The sequence below is a fragment of the Leopardus geoffroyi genome, chromosome B2 (assembly GCF_018350155.1).
Source record: "Leopardus geoffroyi isolate Oge1 chromosome B2, O.geoffroyi_Oge1_pat1.0, whole genome shotgun sequence".
Classification (NCBI taxonomy): domain Eukaryota; kingdom Metazoa; phylum Chordata; class Mammalia; order Carnivora; family Felidae; genus Leopardus; species Leopardus geoffroyi.
In genome coordinates this window covers 50,623,838-50,651,060 of record NC_059332.1, presented here as the reverse complement: position 1 = coordinate 50,651,060, position 27,223 = coordinate 50,623,838, and the positions used below count along the sequence as shown (strand labels likewise).

Genomic DNA, 27,223 nt, shown 5'->3' with positions numbered 1-27,223 from the left:
AAGGGTCAGAGAGAGGGAGACACAGAATCTGAAACAGGCTCCAGGCTCTGAGCTGTCAGCACAGAGCCTGACGCGGGGCTCGAACTCACGGACCGCGAGATCATGACCTGAGCCGAAGTCAGCCGCTCAACCGACTGAGCCACCCAGGCGCCCCTCCATGGCCTTCTTGATTAAGCTTTGGGGACCATCCCCCAGCTCATCCACAGTGTCACACAAGTCAGGGTACAGTGATTCTTCCTCCAGCTCTTCAACATTTCACTCTTCCTTCAGTTCTTCACGGTCTGCATGAGCCACATACAACGACTTGTCTCAGTTTGAAAGTAACCTACAAGTGACTGAAGACTTTTTTTGGTTTAGGGCAGGGGCGCCCTTTGGTATCCTAGGAGAAGCAATGGGAAGTCATGGATCCTACTCGTGGTGTTAAGGACCCTGGTGCGTGAGAAGTTTTTTGCTCAGAAGTGGGATTGAAGGAGGAGACGGAGGGTGAGACTGGAACAGTTTCTGGGGAATAGCAGAGATACACCAGGTAGCTGATTTTCTTCTCCCTTCACTCCAGGTGATGCAGTAGTCAAAAGCATCTTTAATGCATTCCTTTGTCAAGGTAAAGGCAAGGCGGATTCCACGTAAAGAAGGCTCTTTTGGTCTGGCTGCTGTCCTCAATGCAGAAAAAAGCACTATTCCAAGAGTCAAAGTACTTAGAAGACATTTTTGCTAAAATGAATATGAGCAGAAAGATTAGGCCTCAGAAAGAAAAGTATAAACACAAATGTACTATTTTTAGTACCCTTTTAAAGTAAATTGACAATATTAACTCTTGTAAAGTTATGACACATTTGAATATCAATACGATGTGTAATTACCTGCAAGATGAGGTAAAATGGAACTCCAAATTCCATGAGAAGGGCCATTTAATGATGTTGCACGTAATTCTGTTTTCCTCTGAGGATAGAAAGCTCTCTGAGGGAGAAAAGCTGCTCAGAGGGGTCTGAATTTAACATGGCTGGTAAACCACAACTGCCAGACAAGGCCAAGTTTGTGTACCGTTTTCTGTCTTCTTTCTTAAAAGAAAAAAAAATAGTAATTATTACATCAATTCAATGACTCTCAAAGTTTAAGAATAAAGAATGGACTACTATTGTCCCTGCACCTAGCCTGTTTTCCAGGCTGTGAATGAGCAGGGTACATGGTATGAGCTGCTGGCCACAAGCAGATGTTCTTGGCCTCCACTGAGGATTGAAGCTGGAGGGAGGGAATTGGGGCGGATTGCAGGAAGGTTTTCCCCAATGTCACCTAACCAGAGAAACCATAACATTTGTTTCAGAGATTTGCTGGAACTCTGAAAGCAAAATAAGGCTGCATGTCTGTTAGTGGAGTACAGCCTTTCCCAAAGGCCAAAGGCCTGATCTGATGACACTGAAGGGGCCTTTCTGTGATTCTCTGAGAAGCAGTGATTCCAGCATTGTGGTGGGAAAGCCCTGCCTTAGCCTTTCCATGGTATTTATTCTCCATTTCAGAATTTCACAGCATTTGTGGTCAGGTCAATTTGATTATCATTAATTTGCACATGAAGGAATAGCACTATGTTTGGAGATACTTACCAAGGGTGGTACAGGAAATAAATAGCAAAGACTAAAATTAAACTTTTGACCAGTCAAACAATGAGTACCTACTGTATGCAAGTGGAATGTGAGGTGTGAGGCCACAGAGATGAAGGAAGCATGGTGAGTGTCCCAGCTGATGCAGAGGGCAGGCTTGCAATGTCACAGATCCCAGGGAGAGGCTAGCAGTGAGGTGGAGACAGGATGCTGTTGTAGCTGGGGGAAAGAGCCATTAGGTGTGTCTCTTATTGCAGGTTGGGACAGGAGGCTCTTGAGGTGCTGTTTGAGCTGAACTGAGAGGGAAGGAAAGGAGTAGATTCTGATTTGGGGGGCCTGGCTGAGTCAGTAGAGCACTGTCTTCTGAAAGAGATGTCATGTAGCATGCAGGGTCCCTCTGGTCTACTACCTTCCCTTTGCTAGCTTTTATGTGGGTGACAGGAAACGTGGAAACATTGGTCATTTTTTTTTAAGTTTATTTATTTTTGAGACAGAGAGAGAGAGAGAGAGAGACAGACCACAAGTGGGGGAGGGGTAAAGAGAGCGAGGGAGACAGAGGATCCAAAGCGGGCTCCATGCTGACAGCAGAGAGCCTGACACAGGGCTCTCCTGATGTGAGGCTCAAACTCACGAGAGGTGAGGTTAGGACCTAAGCCAAAGTCAGATGCTCAACCAACTGAGCCACTCAGGCACCCCAGTCCTTTTTTTTCTAAGACAAAAACTAACTTGAATCCTTACACAGAGAGTCACAGAATCACTGATCATTAGAGAGGGAAAACCACCTCATTTCATCATGAGTCAGTTCAACATCCCGATTTCACAGAAAGTAAACCCAAGGATCAAGAGGTACTCCAAGTCACTCACAGGGTTGGTACCTGTGACCCTACCCATGTGATCTGGACGAGGTGGAGGAAATCCTAACTGAGAGCACTAATCTAAGTGATTAAACAGCTGTCTTACAGATGATGTATACTTCATACACCATTCTCTTTGTATACTCTTCTTCTTTATTATGTATTCTGTAAAAGAAAACCAAGAAATTGGACTCAGAAGATACTGGGCCTGCATCAAATAGTGTTATGGGAAAAAGACTTCTGTTTAGTGTTCATTAAAAGACTGGATGTGTTGCAAAAAAATGAGGGTGTCAAGGGCATCTCAGCTTTAGCCAGAATAATGGTTTGGGGCAATCTACAATATGTGACATAGTCACAGAAAAATTATTCTGTTTGAATTAAAAAGAGGATTTTTAAATAGAGCACTAAATGATCCCAACAACAGTGACTTTGACTAAGTGGTGTGAGCATGGTTAAGTGGTCAGGGTTTCTTATCCCAGGTGGGTCCCATGATAAAAGCAAAGGATGACTCCTGATACCAGGTTTAAAAACCCAAGGAGGGAGTGCCTGGCTGGCTTAGTGGAGCATCTAACTCTTGATTTGGGGGTCATGAGTTCAAGCCCCATGTTTGCTGTAAAGATTACATACGTACAGCTACACATACATTCAATAATAATAATAATAATAATAATAATAATAACCTTTCCTTAAAAAAAACAAAAACAAGACACAAAACCCCAAGGAGAAGGTGATTATTCTGCAGGACAGGTGAAGACATTCAAACATTATTACATCATTTGCTATTTAAAAGCATTCAACAAGCCTGTGAGCCCAGAGTCTACGTGACGATGCATTTGAGTTGAAAGTGGGATCCAGTTCCTCTTTATCTGCATCCACTTTGCCTCCATTGTAGACAGTTGGTGCTGGGGAGGTCCCTGCTGGGTTCGCTGATGTTTGATTGCAGAATGAGGCCACCTAGAGCATGGCAACATCACTGGTTTCCGTATTTGGACTTTGAGCTACAAAGTACTTCTAATTCCTCCCATTCTCAGATCCTCAAAAGGTTTCATGATCTTTAGATCTTCACCTTACTTTTGAGTTTGGTACAGTCAGCCTGGGTTCCTATCACTTACTAGTTACATAACCTTGGACGAGTCACTTATGTCTCAGTTTCCTGATCTAGAAAATTGGGGGGAGAGAGGATGATGGTAATAGTACTATGGACAAGTTGCTTGTGCCTCAGTTTCCTTATCTGTAAAATAGGGATAATAATAATAGTGTCTATGGATAGAGTTGTGAGATTTGAATGCATTAATATATGTAAAGCACTCATAATAGTACTATACACATGCTAAGTATTTAAATTATTATTATTACTGCCCTTTTGGCTTAATTGATATATTAGGAAACTAAGTGTGGCTTAGTTACGAGTGCTTTATCCAAGTTAATTCTTGGAGTCCGAGCAGTATTTAGAGCACTGCTCATCACCAGGTTAGCCGATTCCCACGTTACAGATGTGTGGCTGCATTCCTTCCACTACTACGGCAGTCAGTACTGGGAGCTATGAATTCAAATTCTGTCAGAGGCAGAGGAAGAAATGTAGAAGACTCAGGAAAGCTGGGTATGTGCTTGTTAAACAGGAAAGGAATTGCTCTTCTCTTTTAAAAAAAAACATTTTTTTCTTCTCCAGTTTTTCTTCAAACGTGGCAGTTCGGGGAGCGGGGCGGGGGGGTGGGGCGCCGCTCGTGGTTCAGGCTGGTTTTTACTTTGTCTCTTTCAATAGAGGTACAGGAACAGAGAAATATTTTTCTACCAGTAACCAAGTGGTGTGAAGGTACAAAAATAAATGACAACTAAAAATATTGGCAACCTATGTGGTATCCATTTTAGGGACAACAGGCAAAATGAGGACTGTGATGAGCATGGGGACTCTTGTCAAGTCTAAAAGGATGGTGACATTTCTCTAGCTTCTTATTACCATAGAAGGCTAAGGATCCCGTGTTATTAGCTCTTCAGTTTTTCCAGAGAAACCCCAAATCTCATTTTTATATTAGAATTCCTATTTTTATTATTATTTTTTTAATGTTTATTTATTTTGAGAGAGAGAGAGAGAGAGAGTGCATGCACGTGAGCTGTGGAGGGGCAGAGAAGGGGGGAGGAGAATCCCAGGCAGGCTCCAGCCCCAGCAGGGAGCTCCACGTGGGGCTTAATCTCACAACCCTGGGATCCAAGATCTGAACCAAAATCAAGGGTCAGACGTTAACTGATTGAGCCCCCAGGCGCCCATAGAGTTCCTATTTTTATTTTTATTTTCAAAGTTTATTTACTTTGAGAGAGACAGAGAAAGAGAAAGTACAGGATAGGGGAGAGAGAGAGAAAGAGACTACTGTCAGCACTAAGCCTGACTCAGAGCTCAAACCCACCAACCACAAGATCCTGACCTGAGCCAAAATCAAGAATCAGACGCTTAACCAACTGAGCGTCCCAGGGCCGCCCCCCCCCCCCCCATTTTTAAATGTAGCCTCAAAGCATACCTCTGAATTCAGTTCTCAGGCTGCTAGTTGGCAACCCCTGGTCCACACTTGGGAATCACCATATGCTAATGTCATATATTCAGGGATTTCAGTCAGAATTGTCAAGTCTTGTCTACTGTGCAAAATTAAAGAGAAATCCTCTCTGTATTTCAAAAAGGAACTCGTTGGGTAAGTAAGCACAGATTTCTGATTCCATTCCTAAAACACTCAACTTTGAATGAATGAAAAGCACTGCTCCATAATTCAGATGATTGTTTGAAAGGCTTGGAGACTTTTGTTGGAGAGTAGTAGACTAAATAAGATCCCCCAAAGATATCAGGTCTGTGAATGTTACCTTATATGGCAAAATAGACTGCAGATGTGTATTAAATTAAGGAATTTGAGGTGAGGGGGGTACCCTCAATGATCTGGGTGGGCGTAAATGCAAATACAAATTCTTAAGCAGAGGGAGATTTGACACCACCCAAATGAGGAGGCAACGTGACCACAGACTGGAGTGATGCATCCACAGCCAAGGAAGGCCAGCGGCCACCAGAAGCTGGAAGAAACCAGGAAGGGATTTCCCCTAGAGCTTCTGAAGGAAGTGCCTATACCTTGATCTCAGCCCACTGAGAAGCCCAGTACTGGTTTCAGACTCTGACATCCAGAACTGTAAGAGAATAAATTTCTGTTGCTTTAAGCCACCAGGGTACTATTATAGTAGTTTGTTACAACAGCCATGGGAAACTAATTCAGCTGATAAGGAAGAGTTTTTATATATATATTTTTTTAAAGGTTATTTTTTGTCAGCATATGGATAAATAGCATGTCCTCAACAAGAGAAATTAGCCATTATTTAGAGATCAGTCGCCCAAAGCCTTAAGATTCCTTACCTGTGGTTCGCAAAGTAACTTCTTCTTGTGCACCTATAGCATTCTTGTTGTCTCCACACTCCTCCTGGGAACCTACCCCAACCTCCATGTCTCCTGGTCATTGTGTATGTTCCACCTCCTAGTTACATGGGAAGGTCCTACAGGCCAGATCCTCCTCCCACAGCTCTTTGGATCTTATGTCTCAGAACTGAGCATAGTCCCTTGTGCATAATTTTTCACATGTGTGGTATTTTGTTGCTACTTTAACTTTTTGAGCATATTTCAGATATTCCTGTATATCCGAAATATTTGTATACTTCTTTATTTCTTAAGTTTATTTATTTATTTTGATAAATAAGTTTATTTATTTTTTTTTATTTCATTTATTTATTTGAGAGAGAGAGAGGCAGAGAGAGAATCCCAAGCAGGCTGCATGCTGCCAGCACAGACCCCAATGTGGGGCTCAATCCCACAAACACTGAGGTCATGACCTGAGCTGAAACCAAGAGGTGGACATTCAACCAACTGAGCCACCCAGGGACCCCAATATGTGTATACTTATATAAAAATATATATTTCATATATTTCTATGTTGTGCAACATAAATGTGGGTAAACCTCACAACCATGGAAAAGACAGTACTTTGCCTTTTTATCAAGTTGTAAAAAATTGTAAAATTTTTACCAGTTGTAAAGAACTCAAAAGTAGAAACTGTCTTCTCCTTATGTACTGAGATCTCAATGGAATGACTTACAGACACAATGTCGTGGAGAGGAGAAGACATGATGGGCTTGAGGGGAACCAGAATGATACGACCATGATTTATTTTCATACTGAGTTGAGTCATCTTGAGTTAGCTACAGTTTAAAAACACAGAGTAGTGCATAGTGGCTTTTGTTCTAAATGAGCATTCCGAAACACTCAGTTAATAAAATACACTGAAGTACCAAACTTTTTATTTCACATATGCATTTTACACATTTGATGGTTGTCTTCTTTTTGTCACTTAATTTTTGTCAAGAACTGACTCTGTAGATGTAGCTGTCTCTCAAGCATCAAAGAGGAGTGTACAATACAAACAGTCATTAGTATGTTGAAACTTCTTTCCTGTTAAGACTCAGACTGAGAGTTCTAGGATTTCCTTGGTTGCCTTTCACTTAAGCTCTGTTGTTCCATGCGGTAAGTTTCACTATTGGTAACATCCAGAGTGGGTCCCACGTGGGCATCAGAACGGTGTTGTCCATTGGGCCCTTATTAGAGGATTTACAGAATCTAGGTTTAGTTGCCAGCTATAGAGAATATTTATCTGGGAGCGCCATCTGCCTAACTTGGAGGGACCTTCAATGTCCAAGAGAAGTTGGGCTTGGATAAATCCTGGGGAGAAGAATCCCCAGTCCCAGCTGGCTAGTTGTGCAGGCAACTCTGAGTGACACCCAGGGCCATATTTGGACAGTCATGTTTGTTTCACCACAAGATTTGTAGTCATTCGTTCTTCCAGATTGGAAGCAGATCATGGTCGATGGAAAATAAACCTTAGGCTAGCAGAGAATTACTTCTTCTAATTTGTCTCCAGCTATATTCCTCTTTTAGTCTTCAAAACCATGCTAGCCACAGAAGTTCAAACTGTTGATTGATTAATCTACCACCTTCTGTATAGATAGAATTTTGTATTTGGCCTCTTAAGTCAGGGTAGCCTTAGTCTACTGTATCCAGAATGCTTTCGGCTGTACTCAATAGAATATCTAACATTGGCTTCAGCAACAAAGACCTTTAATTAGGTCATATAACAAGAAATCTAAAGCTGATATTTTCAGAGATCATATCATCATGGACTCAGCCTCCTCTTTCTTTCTTCTTATCCATTCTCAGCAGATTGGATTCTCATCTTTAGAACTGATTTCTCATAGTCACTAGAAGGCTGTCTCAGCCCTAAACATTACAGTTTTATGCAACCATGTTAAAGGCAGAAACATAGGCCAGCCTCTTTGTCAATTGTCTTTATCTTTCCTTCTCAGAAGCCTTTCTCTTTCCCTTACCAGCTCACTTTCCTTTCCATCTTCTAAGTGGGAGCCATAGTTCCATTCCTAAATAAATTTTAGTGAGAAGTAGAACTGCTTTGCTTGGCTTAGACTGATCAGAGTTCATGCCCTGGGGCTGTGGTAGGTGGCTGCCATCCCTGATTATGTTGGATCCTGAATAAAATCAGGGTTTTGTAAATTAAGCAAGAAGGGGAACATTACTATTGGGTAGATCAGCAATGGCATCTGCTGTCTCTCCCTTCTTTTTTCTACTGCATTGTCCATTGCCCTGTTGTTTTCCCAGAGCAGCAGTGGGGTTTTGTTCGGTTTCAGATTATGACATGAGTCATCATATTTGGGCCACCACAAAAATGGTGAACTGAAAATACTGATCTCAAATGTATTTAACCAGTTCCTGCTGGGGTGTGCTCAGAATAGACTTTGGGTTGACTGATGCTTCTTGTGTAATGCTAATTTGAATAATACCACTGCATTTTTTTAGTATGGGAAATAATCCACTAGAGTAGAGACTAGAAGGCCAAGAGAATGGCCATGGTTCTGTTCTATGGATCCAGACATAGAGTAACTAATCCTTCTCTCTTATATCCCTTAGTACACTTGAAACTATGATCATGGCTTCCTAAGTCTCTTTAACTTCAAGTATTCTTTCTTCAACTACTCTTCTTGTGTGTTTATTTAGGCCCTTGATTGCGTTCTTCAATATCTCTCAAAGTTTGTCATCCAGAGTTGTGCAATGTATCAACCTTGTCTGAATGCTGTGCTCCTAATAAGAGCTCCAATAATGCATTGTCTTTGGAAAAAATAAAACCGCTTGTAGCTATCTATGGAGCATCTCCAGTGAGAGGTTTTGTACATACGTCAAATTCAACACCTTAGAAAACAGACCCATTATTTCTGCACCTTGTCCGAGTAACACAAACACACATTCCCTATCCCTAATCCTGTATCTGAGATTCATCCAGTCAGGGACCTTCGTTCAGGCCTTCAGCAGGTATCACCTGGACTACTGCAGACCCTCCAAACTAGTCTCTATGCTTCTAGTGTCTCTATCCTAACATGTTTGTTCTCCAGAGGGATCTTTCTCCAATCATTTCCCTGCTTGAAAGCCCTGGAGAGCTCCCCCCTGCAGAGTAAAGACCAAATTCCTGCATGACAAATATACCCCTTCTCTGCTGGGTCCTGCCCTGAGTTTCTAGGCATTTCCTGCCATTTCCTTTACTGCCCTCCATGGTCTTTATGTCCTAACCCTATACTTCACAGCCTAGTTCCACATTAGAATCACCTGGAGAGCTTTCTTAACTACTGAAACTCAGCCCCCCCCCCCGGCCCCCCCGCCCCCGACCTCATTCCTTAGAGGTGGGGCCTGGGCATCAGTTATTTGTTAAAAGGTGATTCTAGGGGCATCTGGATGGCTCAGTCAATTGAGCATCTGACTTCGGCTCAGGTCATGATCTTGTGGTTCGTGAGTTTGAGCCCCGCGTCAAGCTCTGTGGTGACAGCTCAGAGACTGGAGCCTGCTTCGGATTCTGTGTCTCCCTCTCTCTCTGCCCCTACCCTGCTCACATTCTCTCTCTCAAAAATAAACATTAATTAAAAAAAAATTTTTAAAGGCGATTCTAATGTTCAGCCAGGGATGGAACCACTAGGCATTTGCCCTCCTGTGAACACACCAAGGTCCTGTACCACTGACATTTCACACATAGCTTCCTCCATCTGTAATTCCTTTCTCTCCCTTTTCTGTATAACAAAACTTTGCTCATTCTTCAATATCTCCATAACTACCTCTCCTCCAAAGGGTTGTCAGATCCCTCCCTCCACCCAGGAGTTGGTTGCTCTCTGTACCATATTCTCATAGTACTTTCTACATTTTTTTTGGATCGTGTTTGTTGTTATTTAAGGAAGGACCCTTATCTTATCCATAATGTGCCCCTAAAGCCTTGCATAATGCTTAGCATCTTAGTAAAGGTTCAGTAAAATTGTACACTGTCAACCTGACATCAGTGCCTGAAGAGACACTAGTTTGACCCGTTGTACAATCATTTATGTAATTACCTGAAATAATGTAAGATTAAAAAGCAGCTATCATGGCATGGTGAGAGTCAAATTTTGCTAGAGTAATTGAATTTTATTCTATGATAATATGACAAACTATAACAAAGAGAAATCGTTAGGGTGGCCGTGTTAAATAAATGACTCTATCTTAACTTCACTAAAGTTCTTAATTCTTTCACAAACAGCTTTCTCAACGATAATCTAGGAAAGCACTATCCCAATTATACAATTTAATTGGATGAGTAAGTAGTAGGAACTAACTACCAAAGAAGGGCTTCTATGATTAATAATTTATAGATATGAATCAGTAGTATGACGCCATTGCAAAAAAAAAAAAAAAAGTGGGGGAGAGCCCACGTGGTACTGGAACATACATCATTATTAAGATTGGTCACCACAACTCATCAAGGGGATGGAGAAATGTGTAAGGATTCAGAGATGAATGCCAAAGATAATTAAAGGAGTGGAAAAAGGTCCTATGAGGAAAGGTTGCATAATTAAAGCACAAGAAGGCTGAGAGACACACATTGGATTACTAATTTCATGTCCACACATATTTTTGTGAGTTTCTTTATATCTGCAAAAAAAAAAAACAAAGCATGAAGAAATTAGCTTAAGTTAGAATAGGCAAATTTTAGTTGGACATTAAGAAAAATATTCTATTTAATTGGATTACAAAATACAAATCTGATCATGTTATTCTCAAGTTAAAAAAAAAAAACATAACTAACGTCCCACTGCCTCTAACTCAAAGCCTCCTTTTTTCTTTCTTTCTTTTTTTTAATAGAGCATGTGAATTATTAGCTGATATGTGACAAATCAAGGTACCAGTGATTTTTAGGAAGATGACATACAACAATGGTTCAGGAATTTTTATTTGTTGGAAATGAAATTATGAATGATGTAGAAATCATATGTCATCAAAACTAGATGGAGATAAATATGAAAAAGGGGAAGACAAATGCAGAGTCAAAAATTGCCTATGTTGTGGTTCAAGTACTCTTTCTGTGTTATGTTGAGACACAGCCATGGTATATGAAAGTGTTCTAATAGTAGGGGTTTTGTTTTTAATTTTTTTAGTGTTTATTTATTTTTGAGACAGAGAAAGACAGAGTGTGAACGGGGGAGGGTCAGAGAGAGGGAGACATAGAATCTGAAGCAGGCTCCAGGCTCCAGGTTGTCAGCACAGAGCCCAGCGCGGGGTTTGAACTCACGGACCATGAGATCATGCCCTGAGCCGAAGTTGGATGCTTAACCAACTGAGCCACCCAGGCGCCCCTCTAATAGTAAGTTTTATTGAATAAATCTACATTTGTATGTTTTAAGCTGAAATAAAATTATTCCCTTCCTCTACCATTTTGAAGAGCACTTTTAAACTCCTAATGTAGAGTAATTTAAAACATACAGGAAGAAACTTGCAAGAATCATACAAAGAAAACCCATATACCTTTACCCCAATATACCTATTATTCACATTTTACCCCATTTGTTCCCTCTCTATACTCACACCCTTCCCCCTCACACACATAATATTTTTGTTCTACCCAGTGGAGAAGAAATTGCATACATCGTGGTCCTTTACTTATATATCCTTCAGGATGTATTTTCTAAAACTAACACTATGTTTTTATAGAACCACAGGACAAGCATCAACTTCAGGAAATGTAATACAGATGCAATACTTTTACCTAATCTGTCATCTGTATTCCAGTCGTTTCCACTGATCCAATGACGTCCTTTGTAGTGCTTCCTTCTCCCCTAGTACAGAATCCAGTCGAAGCCTCTGTTTTTCAAAATGGCATCTGAGGCCCTCCACAAATAAAACTCTGGGGTTCTGTCTCTCCAGTTCCAAGCTCCCCACCCCCTCCCTCCCAGGTTGAAGCCGCTATGCCTTTGTTTCAGCTCCTTGGACTGCTAGAATGTCTTACCTAACAGAACACCTACTTTTCTTGTTTTTTTCAAGCTCCATCTTTTATGAAGACTTTGCTTATGCCCTCCTCAGCCCAGATGGAATTGACCTAGCTGGAAGCCGGGGGCAGGCTTTCTCTTTAACCCCTCCCACGTCCTGTACCTCAAACCTAAGTGTTTTTGAAATACCTTAGTGCATATTCATGAGTACATATCTGGGCCCACCCACCAGCCTCATCCCCTGCCATGAGACTAGGATCTTTGAAAAAAGGAACGATATTGTATATTCTTTGTATCCCCAGGCTTTAACATAGGGTCTCTCATACAGAAGGTGCTTTATAAATATTTATCAATCAGCAATGGAATACATCACTATAAAGAGCTGCTGCAGGAAGTTGCAGGGAGTTTGATCCTGTAGCGCTTCAAGATGAAGGAAAATTCCCCTTTAACCAGGGGCCTTAAAATGGCTCTAGAGAGAGGGAAATGAGTTTGCGATGGGGGAAGCTTAATCTCAGAAAGCTCTCCAGTTATATGATAGAGTGTGGTGAAATCAGACATAACCTTTACATGTAAAGCTTCCTGAGGTCTTGCACAACCTTCACAAGAACATAGACTGGTTTTTTTGGTTTTTTGTTTTTTTAACCCATCCCTTCATCTACCTCCCCTCTGGCAACCAAAGTTTGTTCTCTATATTTAACAGTCTTTTTTGTTTGTCTCCTTTGTTTTGCTTTGTTTCTTAAACTCCACATGTGAGTGAAATCATGTGATATTTGTCTTTCCCTGACTGACATACTTCACTTAACATACTCTCTCGGTTCATCTATGTTGTTGCAAATGGCAAGGTTCATTCTTTTTTATGGCTGAGTACTATTCGTGTGTGTGTGCATGTGTGTGTGTGTGTGTGTCACATCTTTATCCTTCAATCTGTCAATGGACACTTGGGTTGCTTCCATATCTTGACTATTCTAAATAATGCTGCAATAAACATAGGGGTGCATATATGTTTTTGAATTAGTGTTTTCTTTTTCTTTGGGTAAATACCCAGTAGTACAGTTACTGGATCACATGGTAATTCTATTTTTAATGTCTTGAGGAACCTCCATGCCACAGTGGCTACACCAGTTTGCATTCTCGCTAATAGTGCACAGGGGTTCCTTTTTCTCCACATCCTCACTAACACTTGTTGTTTGTTTATTTAGCCATCCTGACAGGTGTGAAGTGATATCTTGTATTTTTGACTTACAGGTCCCTGATGATGAGTGATACTGAGTATCTTTTCATGTGTCTGTTGGCCATCTGTAGGTCTTTTTTGGAAAAATGTCTATTCAGGCCCCTGCACATTTTTAATTGAATTATTTGTTTCTTTGGTGTTCAGTTGTATCAGTTCTTTATATATTTTGAACATTAACCCCTTATCAGATATATCATTTGCAAATATCTCCTCCCATTCAGTAGGTTGTAACTGGATTTATTTTTTAATATTTTATTTTATTAAAAAAATGTTTTAATGTAATCTCTACTCCCAACGTAGGGCTCAAACTCACAATCCTTAGATCACGTGTCACATGCTCTACCACCTGAGCCACCCAAGTGCCCCTGGATTTATTTTTAATTCTGAACTAATTTTAGATTTCCAGAAGAGTTGCAAAAATAGTGCAGAGAATTCCTAGAAATTCTTCACTCATCTTCCCCTGATATTAATATCTTCCATAACCATAAAACAATGATCAAAACTAGGAAATTAGCATTGGCACTATGCTATTAACTAAACTACAGACCTTATTCAAATTTCACCAACTTTTCCACTAATGTCTTTTTTCTCTTCCAGGATCCAATTCAGGATCCCATATTGCATTTAGGTGTCATGTCTCTTTAATTGCCTCCGATCTGTGACAGTTCTTCAGCCTATCCCTGCCTTTTATGATCTTGACCCTTTTGAAGACTATTAGTCATTTGTTTGTAGAATGTCCCTCATTTTGGGTTTGTCTGAAGTTTTCCTATGAATAGATTGAAGTTCTGCATTTTTGATAAGAACGCCATGGAAGGGATATGCCCTTCTCAAAGCATCATATCCAGAGTTCGTGATGTCATAAGTTTTATTAATGGTTACATTGAATTTGATCACTTGGGTAAGGAAGTTTTTGCTGGATTTTTCCCTATGGAGTTAATCATCTTTCCTTTTGGAGTTAGTAAGTGTCTTAAGAGATACTTTGAAACTATGCAAATATCCAGTTTCTCCTCCACCTTTCATTCACTAATAGTTGCATCCATCAGTGAATGTTGTCTGTAACAAATCTTACTGTGGTATTTACCTAATAGTGAATTTTTTATTTTCCTCTTTCCATCAACATTTATTCACTGGAATTCTTCTGGAAGGAGAAGCTGCATAGACTGGATTTAGGTGCAGAATGTCACATACTTCTAATCAGTATTCTCTGATCTTTTGGCTTCTCAATAATTAGTTTGACAGCTATAGGGGTTGTTTTAGTTTGTTTGTTTTTTAATACCTTTATTTTCAAGGTGCCTGGCTGGCTCAGCTGGTAGAGCATGTGACTCTTGATCTCAGGGTCATAAGTTCAAGCCCCATGTTGGGTGTAGAGCTTATATTTAAAAAAAAACTTATTTTTATTTTAGCTTTTATATTTTATTAATGTTTACATAAAAGCATTGCAATCACTTAAGTTATTACTACATATTCTCTATTACCAGGCAGACTGGATGACTCAATTTTATAAATTGAAAAATCAGTGATTTATTAAAGAAAACACAACTGAATGACTTTTTTTTTTTTTAAGTTTATTTATTTTGAGAGAGAGAGTGAGCCAGCATGAGAAAAGGAGGGACAGAGAGAGAGGGAGGGAGAGAATCCCAAACAGGCTCCATGCTGTCAGCACAGAGCCCTGTGCAGGGCTCTATCTCACAGACTGAGATCATGACCTGAGCTGAGATCAAGAATCAAATGCTTAACTGACTGAGCCACCCAGGTGCCCCACAACTGAATGACTTTAAAAGGGCATACCCTACATATAGACCTTAAGAAATTAGTTGTCCTTTGTTTAGCTTCTGTACGTCTAGTAGTAAAAATAATACTGTTGATGCCTAGCCACAAATAGTTCGTGGAGCACATGTAAGTTCCGTATCAGGAGAGCTTTAATTTTAGCATTTCTTGGCTTTGTTACATTGGAAATCGTAGCAGAATTACACAGAACACAGTATATTTAGTACTAAATCTGGACTAAATATACAGATTCTTGTAGCTCGGCAATTTTTGTCGACCATAGTTTTCATGCAGTGTTTGCCCACAGTGGCTGGTCAGCAGAAAAGCATTGAATTGGAACTGATTCATTTCTGAGTCAGTGACGAATTCACTTTCCAAGAATGGTATCTCTCATTTTGTAAAAATTGGAAAAGAGCATTATTTAGGCCAGAGGTTGGCAAACTTTTTCTGTAAAGGGCCAGATGATAAATACTTTAGGTTTTGTAGGCCATATAGTCTTTGTCACAACCACTCACCTCTGTTCTTGTAGTGTGAATGCAGCTGTCGACAGTACGCAAGTAGGTGGCCATACTGTGTTCCTATAAAACTTTATTTACAACAACAGGTGGCAGCCTGGGGGGTTATAGTTTGCTGACTCCTGATTTAGATGATAAAAATACCCAAACTTAAAATGTACCTTGGCAATTACCCTTGTCTCTCATTTTTCTCTCCAGGCAGAAGACTGATCTTTGAAAATATGTATTTGGGAGATAGTCACGTTCTGTTGAATACCTTGTGCTGGTGCTGCCATCGAAAAATCTGGTTACACTCCGGGGAGGCCTGCTGCCTCTGCAGGACTGCACCGCCTCGGCCCTGAGATGAGTGTCCGGCCTGAGCGGGCACACCATGAATAGATACACAACGATCAAGCAACTTGGGGATGGAACCTATGGTTCCGTCCTACTGGGACGAAGCATTGAGTCTGGGGAGCTGATTGCTATTAAAAAGTAAGTTTTATTCTTCACTCGCATCAATTCATCCTCAACTATACATTGTCAACATCGTTTTAACTCCACCTTCTGCATTTCTCATCATTGCAAATTTTCTAAAGGTGCGTGGATGGGAGGCATGGAGGAAAGTCTTAGACATTGATTTCTGTGGGCTTGATGACTGTTGGCCCTGGAATGCTCATGTCAGAGGTCTTAAACACATTCCTACTTTAGATTTGCATATGATGCGAGTACTTTTCCAGGGTGTCTTATATTGTGACATAGTAATGAGCAGGGTAAGAAATATTTTATTGGAAAGGAAACTGAAACCCTGAGAAGCACTTAATTTGGATCATTTGCACAGGTAGCAGTCTGGGGACTACTGTCTTCACCTCCCCACCCCACTTGCCTTTTGCAATCTGAGTCCAGTCTCACTGTCTTAGTTATCTGTTGCTGCATAACAATTTACCCCGAGGATTCATGGTTTAAAACTATACACATTTATTATCTCACAGTTGCTGTGAGTCAGGAGTCTTGGCATGGTTTAGGTGAGTTCTTTAGAGTCTCTCATGAAGCTGCAATCAAGGTGTTGGCCAGTGCTGGGGTCTTATCTGAAGGCTGGGCTGGGAATGGATCCACTTCTAGGCTTACTCACTCACGTGATTACGGGCAGCATTCAATACCTACTGGGTGGTCACACCGAGGGCCTCAGTTCCCTGCTGGCTATTGGCTAGAGGCTGTTCTCTGTCCTTTACCATGTGGGCCTCCCCAGAGAGCAGCTTACACCATGATACCTTGCTTCAAGACATGGGGGCCACAAAGGCAATGAGAGAGGCTTCTACCAAGATGGAAGTTACATCTTTTTGCTTTTGTAAACTAATCACAGAAGTGACATCCTCTCACAGATTGCTGATTCCATTGGTTAGAAGCAAGTCATTAAAGGAGAGGTGTTATGCAAGGCTCTGAATACCGGGAGGTGGGAGGCTTCGGGGACCATTTTAAGGCCTTCCTGCTACACCCATCTCTATATCCAGTCACTTTCTCAACATCTCCATTTTGGATGCCTGCAGACACGTCAGACTCGTTATATCCCAAACTGAGCTTATATCCAATGTTTTCCCTCTCTCGCCCCAAACCTGTTTCTCTGTCAGTGTTTCCTATCTTGATAAATGACACTGCCATCCCCTCAAAACCTGCATGTCCTCCTGACTTCCCTCCATAGGCCCAGCATTGGCCGTCTAGACTCATAGATTCCAACTACCATATATTTATCTGATCCACCTACTTCTCTGTATTCTCCCTGCTAACCTCCCATTCAACCCATTATCATTTACCACCTCTGCCACTAGAGGAATTTCCCCTGTAGGGATCCTGGCTTCCATTCTCCCCCTTCTCTATTCCAGTCTGAAAGAATTACTTTAAACACATGAATCTAATTGTCTAAAACCATTTGTGCCAAACGCTGTGTCCCCTCTGCCGCGTCAAGTTGCCTTGTCCCACCTGAATTCAGCATGCTATGTGTACAGTTCTGTGCCTACTACCAGCACCCCCTCCCTAAGTGCACTTGAGAGACTCTCAACCAGGGTACCTTCCACACAGGTCTTTAGAAGGTCCCCAGCAGGACTGAGCCCCAGTTGCCCACCTTGGTATCAGCTCAGTAACGCACCTTTTAGTGGGTTTCCCACCCCTCCGTTCCCAGTTTCTCTGTTCCTTGCCCTGGCTTTCTGGAATCTCGTCCCAAATAAACTACCTGCACCCAAGTCCTTGCCTCAGGCTCTGCTTTCAGAGGAACCCAAACTACAGCAGTTTGCAGTATCTTCCTATCAATTTTAGGATCAAGCTCCCGGTTTTTAATGGGACCTAAAACTTGCCGTATCACTTGGCCACTGCCTGATTTCTTCAGTCTTCTCTCCTGTCACTACCCCGCTGTCGATTTTGTTCTAGCCACTCTGGCCTTTCAGCTTCTTGAACTCACCAAATATCTTTCTGCCCCAGTCTTCACATGATATTCCCTACCTCCCACCTTCATAGGCCAATTGATCCTTCAGGTCTTAATTGAAACATCACCTCATTCCACAAGTGCTTCCTGATACACCAGGCTAAATTAGGTCACTTTGGGGTCCACTCTCACCATGCCCTGTGCCTTTCCTTCCTAGCACTCAGCACAGAAAGTGATTAAATGCTTGCCTTCCCACTGCAATGTCAGTTCCATGAGGGATGCCCCTCTCATTGTATCTCCAGTGCAGACAAAGCCCCCGCCACGTGGTTGGGGTCTAAATAATATTTGGGGCATGAACAAAGGAACTGGTTACTCTGCTAGCAGACGGTATGACGCTGGGGACAGAGTATGAGAGTGAGGTGGAGAGATGGAAGTTGGTCTCTTATTGGCCAACAGTGAGACCTTGGGAAAAATGACATGACTTTTCTGTTTCTTCGTTTCCTCACTTGCCCCATCTATTTCCTGGGGCTGCTGGAAGAGCCAACGGAGACCATGTGATTGCAGTGCAATGAAAGATATAACCTTGAAACTTGGGTTTCTGGTTGGCCCATAGAGTTCTCTCTCTCTCCCCTCAGGCTGTAGGCCGAGGTTGGCAAACTTTTTCTGTACACGGCTATGCAGTAAATATTTCAGGCTTTGTAGCATATGGTCTCTATCACAACTCAGTTCTGCTATCGTGTAAAAGCAGCCATAGGCTATGTATAAATGAATGAGTGTGGTTGTATTCCAATAAAACTCTTTATGGAAGCTGAAATTTGAATTTCATAAAATTATTACCTATCATGAGATCTTCTTTTTCTTTTGATTTTTTTTCCCCCTCCCATTTAAAAATATGATAAATTGAGGCACCTGGGTGGCTCAGTTGGTTGGGCGACTGACTTCGGCTCAGGTCATGATCTCACGGTTCGTGGGTTCGAGCCCCACAGAGGGCTCTTTGCTGACAGCTCAGAGCCTGGAGCCTGCTTCAGATTCTGTGTCTCCCTCTCTGCCCCTCCCCTGCTCATGCTCTGTCTCTCTCTGGCTCTCAAAAAATAAATAAATTTTAATAAAAAAAATTTTTTTAATATAAATACGATAAATCATTCTTAGCTCACAGGCTGCATGAAAACAGATGGTGGGGTACAGTTGGCTCATGGGCCATTATTTGCCAACCCCTATACCAGAGGGTCTAGAACTGTGTTGTCCAACAGGGTGGCAAGTAACCAAATGGCATTTAAATTTAAATTTTATTAAAAATGAAGTTCCTATATTGTGCTAGCCATATTCCACTACACAGTACCCATATGTGTCTAGTCCAGTGGCTACCATACTGGATAGTACAGAGCATTCCCATCAGTACAGAAAGTTCTATTGGAGAGCTCTAGTATAGATCAAATAAGCCTGAGGGATTTGCCTCCAGGGCAAGGTTAGCCAATTAGTGATAGAACAAGACAGCAGGTGAAGCCTCCTTGGACTGCACTGTACCATCCCTTTGGGGAAGCTTTGTGATGTAGCATCAATCGCACTGCCAGATTGTCAAATAGAATGCTGTTTTGGATAGTGTAATATTTGGTAGAAATTGAAACCAACTCTAAGCACTATTCACTGGATTTAGTATGGAAACATTTTTGAACAAGAAAGTTTAGCCTGTTACTGGGAATAAGCATGCTATTTGTTTCTTTGTTCTCTTTTAGAATGAAAAGAAAGTTTTATTCCTGGGAGGAATGCATGAACCTTCGGGAGGTTAAGGTATTTATTAATACACCAGGGGATAATTTATGTATGGTTGATTAAAATAGCTTTATACATGCTTAGATTTGTGATTGATTGGAGTTAGTCATGCTGTTTGAATTGTTTCATTGATGCCAACAAAAGGGGGCAAATGACAACATTATACAGCTAATAGCTCAAGGGAGAAGGTTGCCATGTCATTATATTGGTGAATATACTTTTTTAAACTTTGGTATTAAATAAACCACGGATTTATTTTGATCTCACTAGTTTCCCACTAATGGCCTTTTTCTTTCAAATTGTGATGAAACACACATATGTAAAATGTACCCTATTACCAGTTTGTAAGTGTACATTTGCTGGTATCACATACGTTCATACTGCTATGCAGCCTTCACCTCCAGGCACCTCTAAAACTCCCTTTATCTTGTAAACCTGAAACTCTTTACCTACAAAACAGTAACTCCTCATGACCAATCCCCCAACCCTTGGCAACTGCCATTCTACTCTCTGTCTCTATGACTTTGACCACTCTGGGTACCTCATGTAAGTGGAATCATTACAGCATTTGTCTTTTTGTGACTGGCTTATTTCACTTAGCATAAAGTCTTCAAGCTTCTTCAAGGTTCGTGTCTTAGTGTGTGTCAGAATTTCCTTCCTTTTTAAGGCAGAATCATATTCCACTGTAGGTACAGACCACATTTTGTTTATCCATTCATCCGTTGGTGGACACTTGGGTTGCTCCCCACCTTCTGGCTATTGTGAATCATCCCATTTCTTTTATTTTTTTTTAAGTTTGTCTGTTTTGAGAAAGAGAGAGAGAGAGAGAGAGAATCTCAAGCAGGCTCCAAACTCAGCACAGATCCTGACATCGGACTCAATCCCACGACCATGAGATCATGACATGAGCCGAAATCAAGAGCCTGCTGCCTAACCGATTGAGCCACCCAAGCGCCCCTGGACCTTCCCATTTCTTTAAGCTCTTCCTTTCCACTGGCTCCTTCTCTTCAGCCTATAAATAAATATATGTGCCTGCCATTCTCCCTAATCAGCCTCAGCCTTCTCTCTCCGGGAGCTTCCACCCCTTCCCTTTCCTTGCTTAGTCTTCCAGACTTCTCCCTTTGCCATCATTTCCCCACCTGCCATGGACTTTCCATGTAATTGAATCAGGCATCTGCCCCTGCAGCTCTACTGAAACTGCTGTCCTAAAAGTTACCTGTTGCCAAATCCAGTTCATTTTTTCAGACATTTTTATGCCTGTGGTGTTGGATGCTGTCCTCTCCCAGGACTGTGTAACTCTGCTTTTGTCCAGCTGTCCCACCTCTTTCTTGCCTCAGCAAGTGCTCCGTGGTTCACCCTTTAAATAGTGATGATTTCTTACATTCCATCCTTAGCAATTTTCTTCTTTGCTCTGAACCTCCTCCTGAGTAATTTCATATCTTTGCCTTGCTTCAGTGGTCTCACCAAATCTCTTATCCTGTGTACGCATTAGACCAGGGGTTGATGAGTGGCCACGTCCTGTTCCTGTAAATACAATTTTATTGGAACACAGCCATGCCCACTTGTTTCTGTAGTGCCTATGGCTGATTTCACGCTTTGATGGCAAGCGTGAATAGTTGCAGCAGGGACTACATAGCCTCGAAAGCCTAAAATATTTATTCTCAGTCCCTTTAAGAAAAGCTTGCTGACACCTGTTTCAGGCCCATATATCCAGCTGCTTAGTGGACATCAGTGCCTAAATTTTCTAGAATGTCTGCTTCTCCAGTCGTCCTGTTTTCCCCCTCTTCTGTTAATTATCATTTACTCCTTCACCCACAAACTGCAGCTCATTGCAGGTGGCCTGTGTGACCTCACTCCCTCCATATCTCACCCCTCCTGTGTGCTGCTCCCAGAAAGATCTCCTTTACATTCAGCTGTTCACACACTACGTACCGTTTACTGAGAAGCTATTATGAGCCAGGAAGCACCTTAGGTGCTTTACATGCACTGTCTTATTTTATCGTCACAACTACCCCATGAGGAAAATTTTAGTATCTTGAGTTTGCTGCTGAGAATAGCTCAGGCCCAGAGACTCAGTAACTTGGCTTAAGGTAAATACAACTCTAAGCCACAGAGCTTTGTTTCAAACCCACATTTGTTAGCTTCAGTGGGTGTATACCTGGCATCCAAACAGTGCCTTCCCTGCCCACTTCCCTAGTTAAAGTCTTCTGGGCGAGCCTCCTTCAGAACCTAACTGGGGTAGTTCTCATCCCTCAGGCATAGCCGACTTCCCTTCCACTCCCACGCCCATACCTAAGAAGGGTTTCTTTCAGGACTCACTCTTTCCCTTCCACTGACTTCTTTATCTGGATGCTACTCTTCCTTCAAGTCACATTTCAGATGACATACTCACTGACCACTCAGGGTTTGCTGATTACTCCTTCTTGAAATGTTTCTGATGTTCCTTGTCTCTGTCATTCTCTTGACCCTAAGAAGATCTCCCTTATTCTGTTTTATGGATTTTGTATTCGTGTCCTCTCTTCCCTATTAGGCTGTTTGCCTCATCTAGGCAAGGACTGTGTCTTCTGCCCCAGGGTACCTTTGGGGAGCAATACATTGCAGTTTTGTTAATAGTTAAGAACCGTCACCCAAACGGGGATAAATAATCTCTATTAGGACTGCTGACCTGGGTTTAATTTGCTATTTCTGCTTCTCTGCTCTAATTGTCCTGTCTTTTCCTCTCCTTGTAAACTCTTCCTGGGCCAAAATAAGATGGCTTCTATCTGTAAAATGAGTCACATGAAATTCCCCCCACACAATCCCTTTTATATTAAACTAATGTAGACTTTAACTTGCCTGTGATCCTTGCTCAGAAAAAAACTGCAAGGGGCACGGAGGTGGCTCAGTCGGTTAAGTGTCTGACTCTTGGTTTCGGCTCAGGTCATAATCTCACAGTTCGTGGGCTTGAACCCTGCATTGGGCTCTATGATGACAGCATGGAGCCTGCTCAGGATTCTCTCATTCTCCCTCTCTCTCTGTCCCTCCTCCACTCGACCTCTCAAGCTCTCTTTCTCTCTCAAAATAAACATTAAAAGAAGAAGAAGAAACAAACAAACAAACAAACAAGATCTGCTAGCCCTTCTTAGACTTCTTAGCCAGCAATTTGTGCTCAAAACATACATCAGGCCAAGCATGGAAGGTACCCTACTCCTTGCCTAGAATCCCCTTCTCGAAAAGCTTAAAAACCTACTTCATTTTCCCCTGAATTAATTTGCCCCATTCATTCTGCTTATCCACTGGGCATCTCAGCCATTGCAGTGATGCGTTTTAAGCAAATAGGTAGAAAAGAAGGCCACAGGGTGAATACTTACAAGCCAAGCAATGTTTGTGCTTGTTACTTTTGGAGAACCTGGAAGCCAACTTAACTGAAACAGGTAATCAGCCACGTTGGGTGATTTTAGAAGGATCTGTCCTTTGGTTGAGGATTTCCTGCCAGAGGGGCTCCTTGGTGGGAGCTTGTCTTTCAGGGAAGAACCTCCTGAAGAGACTGGCCACATTTCCTCTCCCTTCCCAGCTGCTTGAAGTTACTCTATCATATTATAGCACTCTGAAGCTCTGATTCTTTGGGTGCGTTATTACTGACTGTCTTTCTAGATTTGGATATTCGCAGGGGCACCTGGGTGACTCAGTTGGTTGAGCGTCCAACTTTGGCTCAGGTCATGATCTCGCGATTTGCGAGTTTGAGCCCCCCATCGGGCTCTGTGCTGACAGCTCAGAGCCTGGAGCCTGCATCAGATTCTGTGTCTCCCTCTCTCTCTGCTGGACCCCTACTCATGCTATGTCAAACATAAGGAGGGCTTTACAGTGTATTATTATTGGAGTCACTTCTGTGAGGAAAAGCCTTTTGGAATTGAAGAGCTCATCCCACTGTCCAGTGGCCCTTTGAGGCTCCCTTGAAGGAGACTGTCAATCAGGTTCTGACCATCTGGTGAGCAAACCAGCAGTTTCTCTAGCTGTTGTACATGAACAGGATTGCTGCTCACAAATACAAAAGTGTACTCTTTCCCCATCAACAAAATTAATAATGCAAACAGAAAATAGTTTACGCGTGGCTGTACTCACGTGGATGTGCCAGGAACAGGAAAACTGCATGTGCGCCAAGATGAAGAATCAGGTCACTCCCCGTTTTCTGAGCCACCCTCTTGTTTCTCATCCCCTGCCTGACGTTTTCACCTTTGCTGTTCTTAGAAGCGGAGCTATTTCTCCCATCTCACTTCAGGGTCTTTGCAGTGAGATTTCTCCTCCTCCTTTCTCCTTTAAAACTCACATCGTAAGGAGTGCTGTGTGCCTCATGGACACACATGAGTCAGAGGGAAATTGAGAGCCTTGGGCTATGAGCCTCTTGTCTATTTGAACAATTTCCTGTCCAAAGGGTCTGCAGACTGTTGGCTGGTCATCTCAGCCCAGAGCAGCTGCCTTCTCTAATACGAACAACCAAAGCTTCAGCTTCCAGTTGGTTCCCTTCTGGCCATTTTCATGGCATGAATTCCATCATCTGGAGGGACTGCACCTAAAATAGTTCTGGCCCCTTGCCTGGCGCAGGATGCAGCCAGAAATACCAGTAATAATCAAGTGCTTACTTTCTAGTCAGCTAATCAAAACAGTTTTCTACATAAAGTTGTTATTGACTTCAGAGAAATACCATTTGTTAAATTGTCAATAAAATAGGAATTGCGGCATTTCTGAGGTTCTGGAATTAGATGTTTCTTCCTAAGTATATGTGGGATTACTTTTCTTTCTCAACAGCAGATTCCCTCCAATTTTTTGTGTTTTCCCCCTTGCCTTTTAGTCTTTAAAGAAGCTCAACCACGCCAATGTTGTAAAATTAAAAGAAGTTATCAGGGAAAATGATCATCTTTATTTTATCTTCGAGTACATGAAGGAAAATCTTTACCAGCTCATTAAAGAAAGGTACAGTCTGGTCATCGTGACTTTAGAAATAAATATTGCAAAGTGGATGGGTTTTCTTTTTGTTTTTGTTTGTTGCAGTCGTGCTACTTAGGCTTCACTGTTTAAAGTTGCCCGTTAGATGAGGGGCCCAACCCACATTCCTGCTTTGGAGGCCTCATGATAGCATCACAGAAGCTACTTTCAATGCAGCCATTTTCATGTTTCGGTGGGTTATTCACGCAGAGAAGCTCAGATTGAACAGGTCCTCTGCAGCCTTCATTCCCACAAGGAAACATGGGCAGAACAATTACAGGTCAGGATGTGACAGCTTTGTTTATTTTGAGACCTCCACTGAAAACTTGTAGGTTGACTGCACTTCCTTTCTTGCTATAGTGCTCAGGGGCTTATGTATTGGGAAGAGGACACTAATAAAAAACTCACCTGGTATGGTCATTTTTAACTCTGAAAGTGAACCATGTAGAACCCTGGGGGTATATTTTTCTAGTGGCAAGTGAGTGCCGTTCATAGCTTCTCTGCGTAGATTCGGTGAACAAATACCATCCTCGTTGTCACTAGCAACACTGAAGCTGTAAGGTTTGCCCAACCAAGGGAATATGGCAGGATCCACTATGTTTCATAAGGACTTTATCTGGAAGACCTCAGATTGTCCCCATTAAAATTTTTGAAGTTTTGTTTTATATTATGAAGAGAGAAGATTTTTATGTGATAGATTGGAGGGATTTGGGGAGGGGGTGGTTACTATGATTTTTAATCTTCTTTGTAACATAACTGAATATACTAATTACCAATATACCAATACACCAGTGTTTACAAGGTAGCCATCTTGTGTGGACAAATGGTTGTTTCTCTTTGGTCTTTATTATCAGAGGATCTGGTCAGATTAGTGTCTGAACAAATGTTTTCTTAAAACCTTACTATATAACCAAAAGAACATGAACACAGGATATTCAGATTCATATGTAAATCTAGACTTATGACTTTTTTCCTCCTCTGTCCCATACAGAAATAAGTTGTTTCCTGAATCTGCTATAAGGAATATCATGTATCAGATATTACAAGGACTTGCATTTATTCACAAACACGGTAGGTGATTTGGAGTACTGTGTTTTTTAATAGCAGTGAAATGTTGTCATCAGGTAGAAGATACAGGAAGCATCAGGGCCTTTTGTAATGGACTCCCAGAAAAGGCTGAAAGAGTTGAGAGGCTGACAGTGGGTTTTGGAATACATTATCTTTCATAACTTGATTTCTGAATTTCTCTCATTATTTGTCATGTCTGTGTGTTCTTATTCTTTAGGCTTTAACATTAAGCTTGTCATAGATCTAAAATTTATTCCTGCTCATTATCTGGTGTATTAATGAGAAACCTAAGATTAGAATTCAGAGAAATTTCACGTGTTATGTTTAATCTGCTGCTTTGCTGTGGCTTCTCATTTTCCTAATATATTTCAGTTTGTTCAAAAGCATTAAAAAATGGTCTAACAAAATTTATTCAACACAGGAAAATAAAATCAATTAAAAATGAGCAAAGAAAGACAAAGACAAAACAAGGTGTAGATATAGCTGGGGGGAGCGGGGGAGTTAATCAGCAAAATGCATGTCAGCAAGTTCTGATTAGTAAAAGAAGCAGGCTACAGATTTAATTCTGAGCATTGTGAGCAAAATGGGAAACATGACCAACTGCATCCAACATAGTTACCCACTCCCCCCGCCCCAATCCGGTAAAAACAATCCAGTTGCCCAAGAGAAGCGGAACTGTTCTTAGAACTAAGACCAGAGAGGTTTCTCTCGTGGATCCTTATAGACGTGACAGTATGTAATGTGACTTCATGGCAAAAATGAAGTGACAAGTTACATAGAGCAGTTTCATGTTGTATCCCTCTTTCTAGGCCAGTTACATCACCTGATCAGAGAAAACAGTTCTAATGGGGCCCAGTATGATTCATTGTAGGGATGGTCTGGATAGTTCAAGGAGAGATTTAGAATATCTAGAGGAATGGATGGCCACATACCCTTCAGGAAATTCTCCAATAAATACTATTGTTCTTGGTTGAGCTTTTGAAAGGTATTGAGTAGCAATGACTTTGAGGCTATATTTTCTAGCAAATACCTGGGGTGTTACTACATCTCTGCCACTAACTGGACGCAGACCCACCTTCTTATAAACACAAAGCCATGGGATGGACGTGTCCATTGGTGTAGCCAAGAGTTCTGTAGGGGGTCATCTGAAGTCACTTTAACTTTATAGACAGATGCGCCAAGCATTTGATCTTGCACAGGCAGAAAGCCATTCACCCCCAGCCTAAGGATATTGTTGCCATTGCAAATATTGCGCCAACAGATGAGTTTCATTACCCAATGAGGAACCTGGGTGGAAGCCCTTTGATAATACAGTTGGTACAGATTTGACACAAATTGGCAGTGAGTAGAAAAGACATTGTGTCACAGCTGGTGGCATAGGTCACCTGGGATCCTTCCCAGCCTCCCTCTTCCCCTCTAAGTAGTCCTTTGGTTAGAGACTAAATGAAACACACAGAGAGGCTATCTGTGCAAATCCATGTCAGCCTCGGCACATACTGAATAATCGAGTAATATGCAAGACTGAGTCCACTTGAGAACCAATTCCAGTAAAAAGTTTTTAGTAAAAGGTCAGCCTCCACAGGCTCACCAAAAGACTGAGACCTAATCATAGGACCCCAGAGCTTCTTCATTCTCCTCAAACCTCACCAACACATTAATAAAGGCCCATTTAGAGCACTTCCATCTACCCAGCACAACATGTCTGG

The 27,223-nt window shown here is 41.7% G+C and overlaps 1 protein-coding gene and 1 long non-coding RNA gene across 6 annotated transcripts in view; one reads left to right on the top strand and one right to left on the bottom strand.

Annotated features, from left to right (window-relative positions):
- CILK1 (ciliogenesis associated kinase 1) overlaps window positions 1-27,223 on the top strand; it is a 59,481-nt gene that overhangs the window by 6,956 nt on the left and 25,302 nt on the right. For 4 of the 5 annotated variants that reach the window (XR_006717268.1, XM_045498537.1, XM_045498540.1 and 1 more), the window contains 4 exons: window positions 15,524-15,796; window positions 19,451-19,505; window positions 24,316-24,437; window positions 25,441-25,520. Coding sequence is in view for 4 of the 5 variants with exons in the window: in XM_045498537.1 (XP_045354493.1) it covers window positions 15,696-15,796; window positions 19,451-19,505; window positions 24,316-24,437; window positions 25,441-25,520 (358 nt within the window). In the remaining variant the exon portion in view is untranslated. Of the gene's footprint in view, window positions 1-15,523; window positions 15,797-19,450; window positions 19,506-24,315; window positions 24,438-25,440; window positions 25,521-27,223 lie in introns of those variants that run through there. The other variant, XM_045498541.1, reaches the window with a different exon arrangement.
- LOC123608517 lies at window positions 163-24,299 on the bottom strand. The gene is made up of 3 exons (XR_006717269.1): window positions 23,589-24,299; window positions 861-1,058; window positions 163-711 (listed from the first exon to the last, which is right to left on the bottom strand). It is a non-coding gene; the product is annotated as an uncharacterized LOC123608517 (long non-coding RNA).